The 21,872-nt window shown below is 40.0% G+C and overlaps 1 protein-coding gene across 1 annotated transcript; it reads left to right on the top strand.

Moving 5' to 3' along the window:
* Positions 1-3,375: 3,375 nt before the first annotated feature.
* Positions 3,376-20,167, top strand: LOC137284279 (uncharacterized). Its single transcript, XM_067816032.1, has 2 exons — positions 3,376-3,509; positions 17,321-20,167. Exon 2 carries the CDS (start codon positions 17,428-17,430, stop codon positions 20,101-20,103), a length of 2,676 nt encoding a protein of 891 aa, XP_067672133.1. The 5' UTR covers positions 3,376-3,509; positions 17,321-17,427; the 3' UTR covers positions 20,104-20,167.
* The last annotated feature ends 1,705 nt before the right edge of the window (positions 20,168-21,872 follow it).

Raw genomic sequence — 21,872 nt, 5'->3', positions numbered from 1 at the left:
TCTCCATGTTTGATTGAGTTTCTCACAGGCACTTCTGGTGCATTGTCCCAAATGTTTGCTGTGATTTTATCGATCATTAATAAGAGTGTTCATTTTCTCTTGCCCCCTAGTTTATGTACGCTCATGGAGAAGGAAGGCTGTTGAAAAGACCGAAGGCTTCCTCAAATGATAATGCCCTGAAAAATAGCGTTACGGTTATTATACTGAAAATGGATAGAATTTTTAATAAAATTAAGAACAAAAACAACAGCATCGCTTTAGAAGCATTTACGGCTAGCAACAAACGACGAGGTCACTGGCACACGTTTTACAAATATGGACACGTCAAAGAACAACACGTATGACGTCACAATTGAGTGGCGACATTCGACCTTGACCTTTGCCCATACTACCAGCCGCCATTGTTTTCAAAGCTGAACAACGTTGAACCAAAGACGAATCAAAGACTATATTCTTTGGACGAATATACGTCTTTGGTTAGACTTCCAGCAGTGTATGAAAAATGTAGAAAATCCTATCCACAAGACTAGCTGGTAATTTTTTTAGCAGTCATTCCAAAATCTAGCCTGTACTTCAAATAGAAATGAAACACCATTTCGAGACTTAAAACTGGCTTCTTTTATTTCAAGCTATCATTTAATATGCACACACAGAGCTTGGACTGTTAAATATCTCCTAGTGGAATCATCTGGTAACAACATTACAGAACTAGTCTTCAGGCAAGTCATCAACATCTCCATGAAAAGTCAGATACATACCTCATCGATTTCGTTTGCGATAATTTTATCTGTTTGATTATTCTCTATCCCTTGGCAATGTTCATAAAGGCTATGCTCATTATATGTATGTCATGAGTTTACTAAAACTGACCCGACATGAGAACGGACTAATTTTGTTTAACCGGTCCTCCACAGTATTCGTCTTAAACGTAGGGACGTGGTATCATTCCGACACTGCTTCCAGTCGATGTTTTCATAGCCGTATGCTGTAATTTATGGTACAATTGTTATGGTTGGCACCGACAAGAAAGTGTATAACGGTACAGCTACATGTGACGAATTTGGGCCAAAATATCGTCGGTAGTAAACCCAAGTTCTAACGAGCTGTAGGTGACTGAACTTCAACAGCTTAGCTACTTATGGCGTCACCTAACAACGCGCTTGATAATGGCCCTTCAGCATGCATTTTGCAGGCATCATCAAGTTACAGTGGTCCGCTCATTTCTGTTAACGTGCGGACGTTTTAATCATAATTCTATCCATTGTAGCTATAAATGCACTATAACTTAAAAACATTGAATGTTTCGTTAATAAGGGTGTTCACTTTCTTTTACCCACTAGTTTATATAAACTCTAGAAGTTTTACCTAGAGTAATATGTTGAGATGTGATTTCTGCAAGTGTCTTTTCAACCCTTTTTGAGACCTCCTTGCTCTGCAATACATGACTGAATGTGCCTACCGATCAAAGTTTGCCTGAAATCGTGTGACAGCATATCCCGATCACTCTTTTTCTTCATATCCTCAATATATCTACACCCTTTTTGGTTTATTCTGTCCATCATTAGTCCCCACACATTCTCAACAGGGTTTAGATCTGGGCTGTGGCTGTGCCAGTCTCACACTTGAACACTTTCGTCGGACAACCACACTTTTGTGTAGCCCGAAATGTGTTTTGGGTCGTTTCTATACTGGAGAATCCAGTTATCTTCAAACAGTGTTGGGGTCGTTGGTGATTATTTGGTATGTCAACATATCATTCCTTCGTCAAACTACCAGTATTAAACTCCACATGATGTTATCCCATCCCACATGTTCTGGTACCTTTTACATTTTCACACAATTCGGAAAAAGACAGAACTTTCATCAGAAAGGAAAACATTATTACAATCTGGATTTGTGTGATCCCTAGATCTACACAAGTTTAAAGGGATTTCCTTTTATGCATTTTTCATAAGTGGGTTGGGAATGCTGTGCTTTTGTGTTAAGTCTTTGTTTTCCTTTTAGGGGTTTCAGTACATACCTTAGGACTTCCCTTATTAATCATCTTCTTCTTACATTCTCAACGCTTTTCAATTTTCTCCTTCTCACAACCAGACAGAAGTCGCTGGCGAACAGTAGTACTGTACTTCCGTGGCCTCCCTAGCTGCCTATCTTGTGCTCATGATCAGTCCCCACTCCTAACTGAATATTTTGTCAATTCCGTAGATACTGTTGACACAGGAACGTCATGTCCACCACCTAACTCTTTTGCATTAGTCATACCCCTTTCAAAATCATCTAGAATCAACTTCCTTTTTTCTTTTGCTGTCAAATATGCCATGACAATAAAGAGCTACCTGCTCCATCAGGGGAAATAACTTTTGATGCAGTAAGGTTTACTCTTAAGCATACAAGAGTTGCCTCCCATATTTAGTACCTTACACCATAGTGTAACTCTAACTTTAAAATTATATTATCAGTGTTAGGAAACAAAGATTTTCTCAATAATTTCTGGGAATATTGTATACATCTATTTGGGTCGCACAAAGATGGCTTGTTTTGACTTTATTAACCTTTATTGGAATTAGGTGATATTCTAAAACAATAAACGCCTAAAAATCAAACCATTTCATGTTCCTTCAAGGAAATTAGGAAAGGAATCTTCGTATAAGGTCAAAGTTAATCAGTTGTAAGTTATCATAACCACTTATTATATTTATTATAAGTAATAAGAGTTTTGCAGAAATGAAAGATTTTTACTTTCAAAGGATGGGTGGCACACGGTCTAACACAGTTGTGTCGAACTTGTTGATGTCTCGAAGTAGAACCATGGTCCCTCGGTATTCCACCTTTGAGCATCATTTCACGCGTGAGTCGAATCTCGGATAATTCGAAGTGTTGTGTAAGACTCTTCAACTTCGATACAATGATGTTTGGTTGTACATACACTGCAGCACAAAGCCGATGTTGCCTGGTTATCAACAAGGTCCCTTTTAAGAATGATTTTCTGTTTTGAGTTTTGTCTGATCGGACACAGACTTGTGTTCGTCCTAATGCTTTATCAATAGTAGATCGCCAACGGGACATGACAGGCGACAAGTGCTTTATAAACACCCTTAGAATCTCTGCACAACAATCAGTTAAACCCGTCCACAATCGAAGCCGTTTGTTCGCTATAACATGCAAGCGCGTTAACAGACGGGCTTAATCTAAGGGTTGTTTTGTTCTGAGGGTGGCAATGTGTTTTTCAGGGTAAGATCTCTCTGTTATATACATATCCGGTCATGGGGAGCGGCTTCGATGATATATAAGCAACGGAAAGAATGGCTACAGTCGCCGAGCCTAAGCCACCATATCTGTTATCGGGGCATTGTGGTATTGACGGATTGAACGGCCAGGCTGTGTTGTCACGTGACAACGGTATGGCGTTGGGCTCCGAGTCTGTGTTGGAGTATTTCACAGTTTAAGCCCAGCGTCCACTAGGAGGATATTCCGTGCAGGTGCCACACATTATCGTCAGGCTGGAAGAAGTAAGTCTTTTGTTACGACTTGTCTAATAGTTATAGTAACGTGAATATGTTTTGTTTTTACAAACATGCTTAACCCTTTACGGCCCCGCGGGGTCTTGTGAGTTAAAGATTCGTGACGAAAAACGTATTGGCCTGTTCTGCGAACTTGTCAAACTGTTTAACTTAAAGCTATCTACCAAGTCAATAAATGAAATGCAGGCGACTTTTTTATTGTCTCATATTCTGTAATTTAATCTGAAGCACTCTACCGTTGTCTGATTTTAATCTTCATTGGGTTACCAGCTCCTTTCATTTACACACCTGTCGGTTATTATCAACGTACTTGTCAAGTTATTTGTGCTGCTAAATGTTACGGCTAACAAGTAACTCTTACACTTGGGTAATGCACACACAAGTGAACACACAAGTACATATTGCAGTCACAAAACTACACGCCATACACACATACGTCTCTCACACTCTACATCGTTTATACCTACAACAACGACACACATACCTACGCGCACGCACATACACATATGAACGCACTAAAATACACCACATACAATTACGCACACTATATTCTTCTCTGATGACATACAAGTACACATAACACATCTTCACAGACAGACAGGCATATAATTAAGATTACGACTGTCAAGGTTCACTTGAAGATGCGAATTTAAATGAATGTACTTGCACAAACGAACATTAATGCATTTCGTACATACATACATACATACATACATACATACATACATACATACATACATACATACATACATACATACATACATACATACATACATACATATGAATGTGAATGTACAGTTTGTGCATATACATTCATTCACCAAGCTAAGTTTGACAATTGCAAACACAACCGCAAACAAACAAGTATCTAACCACAACAGTTTAACAGTCGCATTCAGCACACACGAACAAAGATATAACATACATGGAAATCCTTTGTCACACCAATCCTACCTACTTCGCCCAGGGCAGATATACCGACATGGACTGTAGCAACACTGACACATTTTGTACAACAGTTAGTACTAGATGTCACAAATGTGAAAGATATCTCACTAACGATTAGCATACTCTTGGCTCATATCCCACTAACCGTGATATATTAATGCTAAACCCCCATTCATGCTGAAAATGATAGCATGATAAATACATAATTTGTACTATATTGTGTTATAATACCATTGACATACCCTCATTGCTAAACCCCCATTCATGCTGAAAATGATAGCATGATAAATACATAATTTGTACTATATTGTGTTATAATACCATTGACATACCCTCATTGCTAAACCCCCATTCATGCTGAAAATGATAGCATGATAAATACATAATTTGTACTATATTGTGTTATAATACCATTGACATACCCTCTGTGCGTGACATACCATAATACCAGTGATAGACCAGATACCTGCGATTTATCGTAATGCTTCTCATACCTACTAGATATCCACAATGATTAATGACAGTGCTATACTAGTGGACTAGTCCTACCTGTATAGTACCATCTGGTCATCATGTATCATTATACCTATATGATATATACTTATTACATACTATACACTATAAACCATTCCTCTACCAGTTGTCCATGATGCATATTAATAGTAGTGACGTAACACTTGTCGGGCATTATATCAATATCAGTTATATGTTCTAGGTTACCACGATAAAACAGCTGCAATATGAAAGGAACCGATGATATATTTAACCAGTGATGTACCAAATGACCACCATATATCAGTGACATGCTATACAAATGATGAAAAACAGTGATGTACCAAATTACTGCAATATATCACAATACCAGTGATGTACCAAATGACCGCGATATACCATCATACCGGTGATACCTACGGGACGTCATTATGCCAGCGCATTACCAAACGGTCATACGCCAAGAAATACCTATACTCCGCCAGGTGAAAGAGTGGTGTACTTGATGCCCTTGCCACTCCGCGATTATCAGGTGTTAAAAGGCAATTAATGATCGTCGTACAGCCTCACACAACCCCATCAAAAGGCCCGTCAGCCATTCTCACAAAACTGTCTCAGCGCTAAGACAACTCCAATACTCCTTAATATAGTACTTCAAAACACAAAGCAAACAACATAAATTTGATAGAAAATTTCTAAAATGACAGTTTTCGGATGTACGTGAATAAGGATTCCGAACAATATCTAAGAGTGAAAAGTGTGTTTTATGATTTAGAATATTTTCAAACATTCTTAGAGGAAGGAGAAACTGATCCTGAATGTTCTCTGTGCATTCAACTGACAGACAATCTGGAGAACATCCGGTTTTGTCAACTGTATGGACAGCTGTGTTCGGGCATACCGTGGATATCACTACGTAACCGGAGAGAAATTTGTGAAGTACTTCAGCACTAATTTCAAGATAGGAATTTATGTAGTAATTCAGTTTTTATTTCAAGATCAGAATTTATGCAGTACTTCTGTTCTAATTTCAAGATCGAAAATAATTTCAACAGATTTGATTTTATGTCGTGATTCAGTACCCATTTCAAGATCCGGATTTATGTAGTTGTTCAGTTCTGACATCAATATCGGAATTCATGTAGTAATTCATTTCTTATTTCAAGATCCGAATTGATGTGGTAATTCAGTTTTTATTTCAAGATTGGTAATTATGTAGTAATTCTGTTCTAATTTCAAGATCGAAATTAATATCAAGATTGGATTTTGTGTCGCAATTCAGAACCTAATTTATGTAGTAATGCAGTACTAATTTCTATATGAGAATTAAATTCAAGATCGGATTTTATAAAGTAATTGAGTACTAGTTTCAGAATCCGGATTTATGTTACAGTGGTAATTCAGTACTAGTTTCTATATGAGAATTAAATTCAAGATCGGATTTTATAAAGTAATTCAGCACTAGTTTCAAGATCCGAATTTATGTAGTAATTCATTACTAATTTCAACGTGTAGTCATTATCTTCCATAGCATTGCTAACATCCCGGATTTTTCATGGTACAAGTTATATACGTGACGTTTAATGGACATTTCCCATACACCTACCACACTCTGGTCAGTACAATGGACGTCATTTATCTATATATGTGACTAATGTTACAACACTGACAATGTCCACACTTACAAACTTTGAACATTATATATCCTAGGTATGTATCAATATAGACGACAAGCGACGTCACTCAAGCATTGAAGCTACCAGAGTTTAGTCCATTACAAACGATCAAATCCATGTGATTTTCGCCGCAATACAAATAAAACAGTGATGATGTCGTGATTCAGTGGTTGAGTGTCCAGTGTCTTCGTCATGAATGCAATTCATTAATTGTTTTGGTGTTCATTTCCGCGACTCCTGATGTATATTTCACATGCTGCTGTAGTGTTCTTTGTCCGCTAATTGATAGCATCCTTGTCGTTTGCAGAGGCTTCCCACTGAGCAAATAATGAACGCGGACAGGTGATCATCGAATACCGAGGTTACCTTGGAAACGGGATTTGATGAGCAGTTTATTTTTATACATTATGTCAGTAATTATCTCTAGTCTCTCGTTGGTCAGTATTCACGAGATACTTATTTTCGTTAATTGAAAATTTGATTCAGTAGCATTTGACGTCATAAAGATTTGATATATACTGTCTTCTCTTTTGACCGTAGAAAAACAAAATTAACTAAGAATCATGATACCGATTTCAACCGACGGACATAAAAATGCTAAAACCGTAATTACACATGCCAGAAAGTTTGACTCATGGTCACCTGATCAGCTGACACTATCCAAAACTGCGTGTTTTCTTTCCGATGTTTCATGTACATGGGATGGTTCTGTATCTAATATTTTTGTCCATATATTTTACCTATTTTCACTAAATGCCTGCCAGGAGCGATGTATGGAGCCATATTGAATAGTTTATAATGCATTTGCTATATATTTTTGAGGAACCAGTAGCAGGACATACTGATTTAACGTTTTGATACGCCTAGTCTGATTTAACGGTTTAATACGTCGAGGTTATGTTTCTAGGATCATAATCAGAGTTATGTTTACCTGTCACGAGTGTGGCAACAGACACCTGGCTAATCTCTAACAGCTCACTGTCCACGCGACATTACCGTGGCGTACTTACACAGAATGGTCCTGTGTTACAAAGGGGCGGTGGGATAGCCTAATGGTTAAAGCGTTCGTTCGTCGCGCCGAAGACCCAGGTTCCATTCCCCACCTGGGTGCAATGAGTGGGGTCTATTTCTGATGTGCCCTTTCGTGATATTGTCGGAATATTGCTAAAAGTAAACTCACTCTTCTTGTCTTGGAGGCGGTGGGGTAGCTTAGCGGCTAAAGCCTTCGTTCGCCACGCTGAACACCCGGGTTCGAATCCCCAAATGGGTGCAGTCTGCGAAGCCCATTCCTCTTGTTCCCCACCGTGATATTGTTGGAGTATTGACAAGAGTGACTTAAATATGTTACTAATGATTTCGATTGAGCGAGATGACGTAGCTAGTAATGGTAGTTAACGATGACAGTCTCAGATGTTGGAGACTGCGCCACGCAACCAGGGGTTGATAATATGAGCACCCTGGTGATCAGGGGTCGGACCTGGCACGCAAAGTGTCTTTGTTGAAATGTGTGTAATGGTTTGTATGTCACATATGTCGGTTTTAACAATCTGTTGACGTCTGATCACATCTTAAGATAAATATATGGTATCATGTTGTCAGTTCCATCGACTACCATCTAATCAACTGCAGTGATGGCGGTCGCCTGACGCTGCCTTAGCGTTCCATCATGTCAAACTACTATGTTCTTTAGACATTGTGTATGAAGAGGAACCCCACGGACAGTAACTTGAGGAATACATCTGGGACGCCCGATTCTGTAAAAGGATCTGACGACGTCTTTGTAGAAGTCTGATATTGTCACATATGAGTGTGTGTAGCCATGGCTGTTTTTGGTTCTCCGACACTTGTTAAACAACGAGCTGGCACAGGTACCGCTGCCAGTGTGCTACATAAAAAATAACATTTGAGTAAAGAGACGATGTATGCATCAGTCATCCACGGAGTGATTTGTGACTTACTGTCGTCTTTACTTTATACCTACCTACCCTGGCTACCACAGATAACCCTATTTACTGATTACACTGTCGATAAAGCTTTTATTGTGAACTTCAGTGAATCTGTCTCGACTAAACTGAACAGAGCATGTTAAGAACCTGGCAGGTGCGTGTTTTGATCAACGTGTAATGTAAACATACAATACCGATCTGTTAGCTTAAGACTAAATAAAAAGAGTAAAATGTTTCCCGGGCATCGGGGCGTCACTTTCATTTGTGCGCGTAATTTCTATTTCCATATTTTTTTCTAAATAATTTTGACTTTGCCACGCCCTGATCATCCATTTGTGCACTAAAAATCACGAGTGTCTGTAAGAACAAGTGTGACTGAATCGGCTGAAACTCATTTACACGTGCTAAACTTTCCAAGCTGTATTTCTGAGTGAAACAAATAACAATGTGTTCTTCCATCGTCACATTTTTTTTTCTGTCAAAAATTAAAAAGGTCCTACAGCCCTCGTCACTTTTGAAAAATATGTGCCCGAGAAACATTTACTTTTTTATGCAGTTATGCTGGTTATAATCTGTGAATGAGTTTAGTTTTACGCCGCTTTTAGCAATATTCCAGCAATATCACGTCGAGGGACACCAGAAATGAGTCCCACACATTATGCCCATGTGGGGAATCGAACCCGGGCGTGACGAGCGAACGCTTTAGCCACTAGGCTACCCCACCGACCCATATCACTAGTGAATTTTGGTGGGTTTAAGATTGTTTAATGTGTGATCGCATAGTCTGAAATGCTTACACTTTGCAATCGTAAATAACGTCAAAAATGTGTCCGAAACTTTGTTCATTCTCTCCCTGTTAATCACTTCCCAAGAATAGGTAGAAATTAATCTGAGTCGGGTCATAATTCATTTTATCAGATGACCCAACAGTAATATTTCAATAGCTGCACGGTGTATTACCAATTTCGAGAACAGATAATAATGTTTATGTCAACAGAACCGCATTGAGATATCCTCCGGGTGTTTACCTTCCTTCTCATCAAATTGCCGCAGCAGAATGAGAGACAGTCACTGCTCGAGCCCGCCCTCAAAGTGGCCCCATGGTTCACACACTATATACAAACATTGTCTATCATTGGCGAGTGTTTGAAGCAGTATTTATAAGACAATTATAGCTTCTATATCGTGGCACTACAAAGATAACGCCCAACCCCTGGGCGAGAGGACAATCCCCTCACGGCTCAATAGTCGGACCTGATTTACTATGAAGGCTTTCTATAATTGATTGCTTTAATTTATCTTTGACTCGTGCTGGTTGATGCTGTTGTTAGCTGTCGGAGTGTGCAGCTCTGTGAAGTATATGTCGGATTGTTTATTCATGGGTGGATGGAAATATACACGTGGGTGCTGACGTTTTTTAACTCTTGTGGATTGACGTACCGTGAAAACTCGTTAACTGAAGATTCTCGGTATACGAACATGTGATCAAGATTCGAGACCAACATAGTGCTGCTGCATCATAAGATTTAGACTTCGACCACTCTCGTCGTAATATGTCGTGTTATCCGGGTTCGAGACAAGCGGAGCGGTCTGACGTTACATATGTCGGTAAGGATGACAGTTAGTCTCTATAGCAGTTAAGGATTGTCGAGTTAATTGACTTAAGGTTATCGACTGTTATTCTATTGCTTGATATGACTAGATTTAAACGACGGGTGTAGAGAGATTAAAGTTATATTTGTTCGTTCCACAATTGTTCCAAGATAAATGGTGATGTAAGTAAGTTTTGTTCGATTGTGGTAACGACATAAAGGGAACGTGCTTGTCATGTGTAGTTAGTGGTTCTCGCCAATATAGGATGTTAATAATGTGCTAGAACAGAGAGGAGATACATGTTTAATGCCATCTCGTACTCGTTGCTTCATCCATGAGCAGATTTGGTTGAAGCTCGTCGTGTTCAGTAAGTTGACTTTCAGATGTTTTGATCTGTTGTTCGGACAAAAGCTGGCAGTTCGGGGGAGATGCGTGTTTTGCAACACTGTGTTTGGTGTTTTCGAGTTTCCTAAAGATAGCATTCCTTAGTATAATTTAAATACTATTCAAGAGGAGCGTTGAACTCAAATCACTAATTCCTGTTGTGTTGAGTCACATCTAGCTACTTAAAATAATGATAAGAAATAACAAAATCATCCTTACTGTTAATTGTTTTCAGTCGTTTGAAGGTCATTTATTAAATGTAAAATATACCCCGATCATATGTTGTTGTTTTTTGGTTTTTGGGTTTTTTTTTATCTTTGGGGGTGGTGTGGGGTTGGGTTTTTTTGTTTTTTTGGTTTTTGGTTTTTGGTTTGTTTGGGTTTTTGTTTTGTTTTGTTTTTTGTTTGTTGGGTTTTTGTTTTTTGCTCTTTTGTTTTGTTGTTTTTGTTGTTTGGTTTTTTTGTTTGTTTTTTTGTTTTGGGGAGTTTTTGTTTGTTTTGGGAGGTTTTTTTCCTCAAGTACGATATCGTGAGTAATTGGAAATGCACGTTAAGATGGAAATCCCAACTAGACGACCTTGCAATTCCGATATGAAATAGACACGTATTTAACCATTAGGAAATCGTGATGATGTTCTTTATCCGAACTGTGCTAAACCATTCGTCTACACCAGACACATTTATTCAACGTTTTGTTATTGAATATTGACAGTCTTGTATACGTTCCTTCGTGGTACCAATGATCCGACCACTCTCTTCGAAATTATCACACACATGCACTCAAGCAAGCGGTTATACACAATTCAAATTCCTCGGTTTTTAACAAACAGAGGACGCAAACAAGACCTTGGACTTGCAGAGATAAGTAATCGATTCCTGCCATATATGACAGCCAACACAAACGGATATTTCAACAGATGTGTACACTTTACCTCAAAATACAGCAGATATTAAACAAAGAGATGTCCAGCGCCTCATTATCTACACGAGTGTCAATGTAGAATGTAGAATTTCTTCATGTATATTGATTCAAGAGTCAAAAGCTTTTTTTTACTGGCAATATATTCGAGTGTTAGTGCAGAATCTAATGCACGCATAATCAATACGGATTACTTCCTTGATGTAAACTGACTCAGACTGTCTCCATAAAAGGCTTTGGAAAGGCAACTCAAGAATGAAGTATATAACAACAAATCTCTCAAGTTTGACATTAAGAGCAGTTACAGGTAGTGGGCCTGTTTGCTCCTATCATTCTCCTCCTCACAGCTACTCGTGCTGAGATCCTACACGCGCCGGGGAGTGTCCGTCATGATTAAACCAGGTATATAACACTAGTCTTTGAGAGGCTAACTTTGTTGCTATCTATTGGTTTCAATATAAATGATAGTAAATATTGACAAACTATTTAAGTTATACGTATTATATGCAGGCAAAGGAATAACTATCAGGTGACTATTGATTTAACATAATATCTCTCACTTTTTTTATTCTATGAGATAAGCATGTATGTCTTTGGAATTCCCTTCCCAGACAATAGAGTATTTATTCTTTAACGCTGACGTTTTATATTTACCTTCTCATCCCTACGCATGTATGGGCAAGGCAGCTTACCAGTATTTCCAATCAGGTTCAATACTCACCCACTTCATGTAATTAGAACAGCTCATCCATAATCCTCCATAGGGACTTTGTTATTATTCACACTTTGGTCTCTAGGATGGTATACATGTATGGAAAACAAACAGGCCGTGACCGTACACAGGACAGTTTTCTGTAGTACACTCTGATACCCGCAGTTATGAACCTGTACCTGTGATCCTGAACATCTAATGCTACGGGTATGCTACCAATAAAACAATAAACGTACCGTGTATCACGCATACATCTTAGTGGCGACCTTTCTGGTTTCATTCACGAACCAGAGTGGTCACTCGTTAACTGCAATGATAAAGCGGATCAATACAGAAGTGGGCGACTTCATTGTTACCTGTCTTATCTCATGTGTATTTGTATCCGCATACTAAAGCGTGGATCGGTTGTCACAATGTCTAGTGAAGGTACGTTTGTTTTAGGTTTGTATATAGTGGAAGAATGCTATGATATGAGGCGACTAATAGGAAGCCCTAGGTCTGAAGCCGTACGCGTGCATTCAGTATAGTGACGAGTTCGAATCTACAGTCAGCTCCGATTAAGATCACAAGCACGCCTGTGCACCAATGGTACGTGCGTATACTATGTCTAGTTTCACCAAAGAAATCTTCTGCTTAATTTATGTAATTAAACCAAGTGAACTAAATTTCTTTACATTGAAAAATGAGAAAAAATATCATAAAGTGAATGTATATGCTAAATGATAAGCTAACAGGTTCTAATTAACTACATGCTTGCGTTCACAGGTAACTAATTAAACAGATCAGTAATCACCTAATTGTAAGTTTACTAATCACGATATGATAAAAAAACGGATAAGCATAGCGACCTCACTCACGCAAGCACGCACGAAAGCACGCACGCAGGCACTCACTCACTCACTAACTCGGTGGCAGTATCATGTTAGCAAACCTCTGGCTACTCAGTTTGGTATACCAATCCACACGTCCTCACTGTCGTGTTATTCCGTCCATTTACGATACACATCAAATATTTATGGGCAGTATCGACTTACCCGAGAGCGGAACACACAATTGTTCCTTTCTAAGCCTTACACGGAAAATATTTTGACTTTGGAACGGGCAGTATTTATAGTGGAAGCTATTTCACACGCGATCTTCTAATCTACACAGTGCGTGCCTTGTGCTCGTGAGAAAGGTGTTGCTGTGGGTCTGGTATTGGTCCCCCGGGAGTCGGGGTGGGGGCAGCAGGGTGTAGTAGATATAGGCAGTAGCAGCTACTGATGGAATATACTTCTGTCTCTGACCAAGAACCTAGGTACGTGGAGAACTGATCTTTGTATAACTTGATTTTGAATGCTGCGTCATTCTAAGCTGTGGGGATGAACAAGGTGTGATTTTCTGTGCCTTCCGTTTCAGTATTTATGCTGTGTATTGTGATATTAAAGTATTTCACTGTGTACTGACATCCTAACGCGTATTGCCCCTACAAGAGTACATTCATACAAACTGGCTGAACAAATCTGTACCCTCCATTCTCTTGATACAAATATCATTCCTTTTAACTACTTTGAGAGCTATTTAGAAGTTGGATCAGTAAAGAATGGTATATGGGTGATGAACGACTTCTTTGTTACAGTGAGAGTAACGTTTCCGTGTATGTTAAATCCCTTTTTTATTACAGTTCTTGTTTCATAACATTGTTAGACCCTCCTCTCGCTGTAATACATTTGGATACATTAGGAGGCGTACGTTACAACGTGTTTAACGACCTTAAGGAGTCATCGATGCGCTGCTAGGGTTATATATGGTGAAGGGTAGAACAGTACGTAACTTACATTACGGTATAAAACCGTTAACACCCCAAGACGTTTTCCCTACTTACTAGTAATGAACTTGAGCAATTAGAGCGCGCATCTCAGTCAACTGTTGTATTACACCTACCGACTTCCTGCATTCTCACACTCTCTAGGCTATACTTGGTAATTCACCCTTCCGACTCTACAAACCTTGAAATCAGCACCACCCCACAGTTTCTTTGAGTGGCATTTTAGACGGTGGGAAGTACAATATTCAACCAACTGGATCGACACCAGCGTCTTTTGTTTCGAGAGTGGGACGTTTCGATACACATTCATGCTTGACAATTGTACAAGAGGCTGTACCGAAACGCCATACTCACGAAACAACAGTTGTTACCCGCAGAGTTTGTTCAGTATCGCCCCACAGACCGGCAATATGTCATATGCCTCGATCTGATTGAACTGACGTGTAACAGATTAATATATAGACTTTAAAACTGGGTTAGACCTGTAATATTAAAAACGTTAAGAAAACGTTACTGGGCTAAACAGCCCCGGGACACTTCAAACATAAAGCATATAACAGTTCAGACACTTGTATACACGATACAAAACATCGACATCAGAAAACTATTTCTTGTTTCCCTTTTAGCTGCCATCAAACGTAGGTGTGCAATTAATAGTAAGCACCTATACATAACTACGGACATCTACACCTCCTTGGTCAATGGTTTCTAAGATTAGATGGATTCTATAGGGCTTTTCTTTGTTGTAAGTCAAATTGGCAACTTCCTTGTTTCTTAACTGTCACTGATTCTCTTATTCAGTTTCAGTAGTAAAAGAGTTACGGGTGTTTTTTCAACCTCGTTAGAACACTGCAAGTACTGAAAATATCACATGTCTTTTGTTAATGTCAAGTTGTTTCACCGTTGCGCGTCTGTAGCATTAATTTAACTGAAACTGTATGTGTGTAACCTCGTTATACAATTTCTACATTAGATCAGTCAAAGAAGTCAAACTAGTTTGAATACTAGAGGCAGAGATTGTTCCATGCTAGCAGCAGACATGTAAGTCGATCGGCTTGTCAGCTTGAGGTTACTGTTCGGGGTATATATTCCCTTGCTCTTTAGGTTGATAGGTTGTGTGCAACTCGGTGTCTTGTTTGAAACAAGAGCTCGATGATATGACGTAGTGAAATGACACGGGTTTTAACGTCGTTATCAAGATTGTCATTGCACGCGTATATTGCTCCTGCTTGTCGTTTGCTTGCTGTATGGCGCTAAACATTTAAACTGCTATGACGCAGTGAACCATGTATACTCCACTCAAAAACGGTATAATCAACCAAGTCAACCAATCCATGCTCAACAGGCAGATGTTCTCTCCGTTTGATCACGGAGATGACCTTACGGAAATGTAGTCAATATTTAAATATCACGCAACGTTTAGCGTCTTGTTGTGGAGTTGGCGTCGTGGCTGTGTTGAGTTGGTGTTGTGGCTGTGTTGAGTTGGTGTTGTGGCTGTGTTGAGTTGGTGTTGTGGCTGTGTTGAGATGGTGTTGTGGCTGTGTTGAGTTGGTGTTGTGGCTGTGTTGAGTTGGTGTTGTGGCAGTGTTCAGCTGGTGCTGTGCCTGTGTTGGGTTGGTGCTGTGGCAGTGTCGAGTTGTGTTGAAGCTGTGTTAAGTTGGTGTTGTGGCTGTGTTAAGTTGGTGTTGTGGTAGTGCTGAGTTGGTGTTGTGATCTCTTTGAGTTGGTGGTTTGGCGGTGCACACATGTTGAGTTGGTGTTGTGCATGTGTTGTGTTGGTGTTGTGCATGTGTTGTGTTGGTGTTGTGCATGTGTTGTGTTGGTGTTGTAGCTGTGTTCCGTGGTGTTGTGCCTGTACTGAGTTACTTGAATTGTTCGATGTAATTTACACCCGCACCTTACAACCCCGCACCATTTCAAGAACATCTATACGTCAGAGAAATCATTCTTAAAACTGAATATGTATGACACACATACACACACACTGCACCAAGCAGAATGACTTTCGACACGAAATAGTAGCTGTTTAGTATATTTGATCATAAGTTGCCATGGAAATAAGGCGTTGACATGTGTTGCAGTGTTTGTTTACAATTAATGAACGTGCATTCACACTGTCAATCACACGAGTAAAAGGCAGGTACATACAGTGCGTGTAATGTAATCAGTCACGGAAAACAGCATGTGCAGATCCGAATGCAAGTTTGGGGCCACCTGACATGTTCTTCCGTCCTCACACATGCATTGTGAAATATGTCATCGACATTCCACGTAAGTTATTACATTAGGTGGCTTTGTATACACTGACATCTGTCTCAGCTGAGTTAAATATTATTTTGACGCTAAAGAGGTTTGACACGTATGTACTGGAACCAATCAACATTATTCAGCAATAATAGGAACGAACCACACTTGGAAATTTGGTTTCGCTCCATTGGTAACGGCCATGCCAACAGTGTGCAGTCTGCAGAAAAGCTAACTACACTATAGAAATTTGTGATCTTTGGTTCGAATCATCGTACGTCGGGATTATTTCCTTGATATGTCAGAGACGGGATTGTGGATTTCATAAAAGTTATCAATGTAATATGCATCACGTCGCATATTATTCCTCTCCTGCATCAAGCGGATAAGTGGATAGCCAAGTGGTTCAAGTGTTCGTCTGAAGCGGCGGGTTTGATTCCCCATGTATACGATGTGTGAAGCTTATGTTGGTGTCCCCCGACGTGATACTGCTAGAACGCTGCGGCATTTCGACGGCGACTTCCGTTTTGACAGACGCTCGTCTCACACTACCTGTGCTAACAAACATGCCCCAACATACACAATTGACCAGCTGCCAAGTTCACGTACTCACTGAAACTCACTCACTCACTCACTCACTCACTCGCCAACGTCACTCACTGAATTGTTGCGGTGACGACCATCCACTTCGGTACCCTAACTTTGAGACATTGAAAAAGACCAGCAAGGTGATTTATTGCATCTATATGAGCGTGATGGCGTGATTGTCGATACTTGGTTTGTTCAGACTATTAAATACCCCTCGTAGAAATAAAGAGGCTGACGTGGAATCAGCTTCTTTATAACCTTAACTCAATGCCCGTGTCGCAGTTTGGTTATATATTTATATGATGGCTCACCAGTCGAGAACTGCCCAATATCAAGTTAATCTTACAACGCACGAGGCGGTTACCAACCGAGGGTATTTACCCGGTGTCACGTAATCCAACTTATCTCCATGTCATTGATTACCCCAGACAGTGGACCGTTTTACGACGGTGTGATCGATCAGCTCAATATTGTTCTTCATTTTTTTTCAGACTGACTGGGACACGATATGGCAGGCGGTCCAAAGCTCAGATCCTAACGATTGCTGGCTGTGATCGTGTGTTGAAGCAAGAATGGGGTGAAACATTACTGTGATATAATGTCGCAGATGGGAACAATTGCTCGGCAGGGTACATTTGACACTGCACCGGCTGATTCTATCAAGGGTAACAGCATAAAAAGGGGTGATATTGAGATACCGATTGTTGAGCCAGAATCGAAGGTCAAGGCTTCGAATAAGGACGGTAAAAAGAATGTTAAACATGCTGACAGTCATTCCAACAAAAGCTCAAAAGATCCGGAACCCTCCGAAGGGGGTAATGATAATCAGTTTGCCAATGTACCTCCTGCCAGTACATTAAAACCTCAAGGTTCAACCAATTCACAACAGAGTTCGTCCAAAGCGGCTCTGAGTGCACTCAACAGTAAAATATCCAAGGGTAAAGCACCTGCTCCAGTTACAAACAGGGTAGACGACAAACCAAAGCCTGCCTTCTCGGATTCTCTTTCCAAGCGCCTGCGCGACTCACCAAGACGGGATCCCAGTCCAACGAAGCAAGTTGACGAAGAGAAGTCCAGTAAGGAGGTTCGGAAACAGTCTGTCAGCTCGGTAGGTTCGAGTAACAGAAATGACAAACAAGGCGAGAAACCTGCTCAAGCGTCTCCTTCTTCCAAGTCAAAGAAGGAAGACAGATATGTTGATATGTCTAAAGGAAAACGATCTGAGTCTGGTGTGTCTGTGAACGATAGTAGACCAAGCAGGCCCCGGAACAGACCGGATCGTAATATGTCGAACTTAGTGTCACAAGAGAGAGCAAAGGAAGGTATTCGGCCTCGGAAACTTTCGCCCTCAAGGTACGAAGATGTTGACGTGCCTACCCCTAGAGACAATACTTTTCGGTACGAGGAAATGAAAGATGATCCAGTGCCTTTACATTCCCAAAAGGGGTTATCTCAACCAAAACGGAACACAGACACTCTGAACAATACGGGAAGGGAAGAAACCTCCCGAACTGTGCCAAAAGTCTATGAGCAAACAAGACACTCTGTTGATTCAGATAGGAGGGAAACCTATGAGCAAATTCGGCTCGAAAGGGATGGTTTGCTTCGAGCAGAAGCTGCTTATAAAAAAAGGATAAAGCAGCTGGAGGATGAAGCAAAGCTGTTTGTGAAAGATGTAGGCAACTTGTCTGAAGAAAATAAAACTTTACGTGCCAGGATCGAGAGTTTGGATGCCAACAAGACGTCTCATGTGGAGGAGGTTAGGAAGGAAAACCTACAACTACTGCAAAGGTCGGAGAAGCTGGACAGGGAGAACCAAGGATTATGGATGGATAACCAGAAACTCAAAACTGAAAAGACAGATCTGGAGAACAAAGTTCACAGACTCACGTCAGATATTGAAGCATTGCAAAAAGCTTTCAGTGCCACCGAATCAAAGAAAAATGAGGAAATTCGGGATCTCCGGAACCAGAACAAAAAGCTGGACTCCGATTATGATAATCTGAAAACTTTAGTTTCCGATCTTGAAAAGAAAGTTGTTGACCTGCAATCTGAGAACACAGCACTGACTGAGAATTTAAGTGAAAAAAGTAGAGAGCTTGAAGAGCTGACAAAAGCTCTCCAAAGTGATAAGGAAATTCAAAACGACTTGAAACTGAGCCAGACTGAGTTAGAACGTGTCCGCAAAAATTTGAATAATATCACAAAAGAGTTTGAACAGTTCCAGAAAAAGTTCAAAGACCTTGAGGCTGAGAAGGGTAAGGCTGAGGAAACAGTTAAAGAAAAAGATGGCGAGATATTCAACTTGAAAGATACACTCAGGAAAAGAAAGTCAGCGAATACAGACCTTCAAAATCAGATTGAAAGTTTGAAAAAAGAAATTGAAAAATTGAAAGCTGAAAATGCAGATTTGAGACTACTGAAAAAAGATATATCTGACATGAAAGAAAAAGTGAAAAGCTTGAATGATGAACTTGAGAAGAAGACTGAAGGAAACAAAAAACTCAAGCGTGAAAAGTCAGATAACAAGAGTTATATAGAAGACTTGAAACGAGAGCTTGCAAATGCAGCAGCTTCAGCAGAAAGTGAAGCTGAAACATTTCGTGAAAAACTGACTACCGAGCAACTAACGATGAAAACGATGAAAGAAGAGATGGAACGAAAATCAAACTACATATCACAACTTGAAACTGAAACATTCGAAATGAATATGAAATTTGATTCCCTCAATGAGAAAGTACGAGAACTGGAGCGGGAACAGAAGGAATGGGAAAGTAAAAGAGACCATGTTGGTGAAATAGAAAGCAACAACAAGAAACTGATAGAGGAGAATAGACGTATTCGGCAAATGCTGGTTGAGAGGAACATGGAGGTGACAAACCGGAAGTCTGAGAAAACAGTGCTGACATCAAGGCTTGAGAAGATGGAGAAGAAGCAACTGGACTCGGACCTCAAGGTGAAGCAGCTGCAGGGGTGGGTGGACGACATATACAAGGAAAACGACCCCATCGTCGTTATGACAACAACACCTCTGGCAGAGCCTGGTCGTGCCAGAGCAATTAGACCTAAACCCAAAAAGCCAGTTTCCAAAAGTCTGGAACCAATTTCTAAAGGATCCAGTGTAAGTTTGGAGGACCTTCGTCAAAGTGATCATCGAATCCCTAGTCCCCTCACACCGCCAAGCTTGCCAGCCATTGATTTTAAGGTCCAAAACATTGGCTATTATGATATCTATAAACAGAAGCTAAAGCTGATGAGAGAGAGACGGTATTAATTATTGCGGGATATGTGAGATGGGTGGTGCTGGACGGATTATTTCAAACCAAGAAGATTAATGTGTTCCTGAGTGCCTTCGTGGATCCCTACCAAACAGATGCAAATATGTTGTGCATGTGACAGGATTATCAGTTGGTAAGCTGACCTTGATTGGTATTAGTGCTTTCAATAATATTTTTATACGGACAATCCTCCAAAGACAAGCTTTTTACATATGTACGGAAATGTACTTTGTTTCAGATCGGGAGGCGAACATGTATATGAGTCACATATGATGAATACAATTCTCTGTTCTTAGTCTTTCTTGGCTAAGATTCTCGAAAAGATCCAGATGAATATGAAAATATTTAAATTATGCTCACACGTCATGAGGTTTTGTAATCAGCCTGAAAGAACAGTACCATTGTGGAAGTACTGGACAATATATTGTTCATTTACTAATGTGGATATCTACATGGTGGTCGAACCACAATGAAAGGCTCCTCAGGGTCACAATGCTAACATAAATAGTTCGATCCTATGCGGGCAATGCCTGCTCAAGTGCGATTGGTTGCACAAAGAGGATTGCATGCACTCTGATTCCCGGGGATCGTGAAGGATTTACAAACTGGCACATTGCAGCTATTGACAAGGGTTTGTTTAACAACCTTGCTTTGGAGTACAGTATATCAGCTGCCCTCTGTTCTACACAAAGTTATACAGAACCCATCTCCTTCGATATTAAATGACATTACTAAGAGAAATTTTAAGATGCAGTTTAATGGTTTTCAGCCGTTTTTCAGGATTTTGAATATTAAGTCTGTATTCATTTTTTGTAAAATCTTTGCGATCTCTGTTTCACGCCTACATACTCGAATCCCATTGTCACAGCTAAATATACTCACACGCATTAGGAACGCAAGTTAATTATTCAAACAGGAAACAAACTCGCAACACTAAATTACCTTCTCTGCAGGAGGGAGCAAGGAGTAGGGTTCAGCTCAACCTGCACTTGACGCAGGGTGGATGGGAAGGTCCCGTGTGGTCACAGATAAGTAGAAGCGTGTTGACTTTCACACTGGAACATAGGTACGCTCAACAGTCTGTGATATTAATCTGTGATACTCCACATATCGTGAGATGTGCATTAACAATCACACGTAGACCTTTTACCGTCAGTATTCCGCTGTCATTATTGGATGTTATGTTTATCCTGTTGTCATGTGATGCATCAGATTGCCTTTAGACGCATTGCCATGAGTTACCCGAAGCACGTCTGTGTTCACGTTAAATATAATGTGTCATGGGCTGAAAAACATTTTTAAAATACATTTAAAAATACATGTACTTTCTTCCATGGGAAAACAGGGTGGCAGTGGTCTGAGGTTCATTTTTCCCAACGACAGTTTGTTGGTTGGATCCGCTGGTTGAGTTTGTATCCGAGATTATGGTCCCTGTTCTACTACACTGTAAATAAAGGTGCGTGTGTTAATTGAATTAAGGCTAAAAGACGAAACATTGAAAAATCGTTTCTTCACAAATTTTAATATATTCGCAGTATGTCAAAGAAATAGGAACGGGTCCATTAATGAAAAATTGTAATGAAAACAAGGCACATGTATTCTGAAGAAGACAATATGCTGTCACATGAAAGCATACGTATTCCCTTGTTTGTTTTTCAGGTTTCTTCATAAGCTATGCGAAACAAGGCTCATGAAGAAACGCTGGAAAAAATCTAAAGGAACACTTGTCCTTTCATGTTATCCCTTAGTTTTCCCTAGGCATATA

The sequence above is a fragment of the Haliotis asinina genome, chromosome 5 (assembly GCF_037392515.1).
Source record: "Haliotis asinina isolate JCU_RB_2024 chromosome 5, JCU_Hal_asi_v2, whole genome shotgun sequence".
NCBI lineage: Eukaryota > Metazoa > Mollusca > Gastropoda > Lepetellida > Haliotidae > Haliotis > Haliotis asinina.
This window is presented reverse-complemented; position numbering and strand designations above follow the sequence as displayed.

Excerpts from the sequence above, each read along its gene's own strand:
- LOC137284279 (XM_067816032.1), top strand. The coding sequence starts at position 17,428 with ATGTCGCAGATGGGAACAATTGCTCGGCAGGGTACATTTGACACTGCA.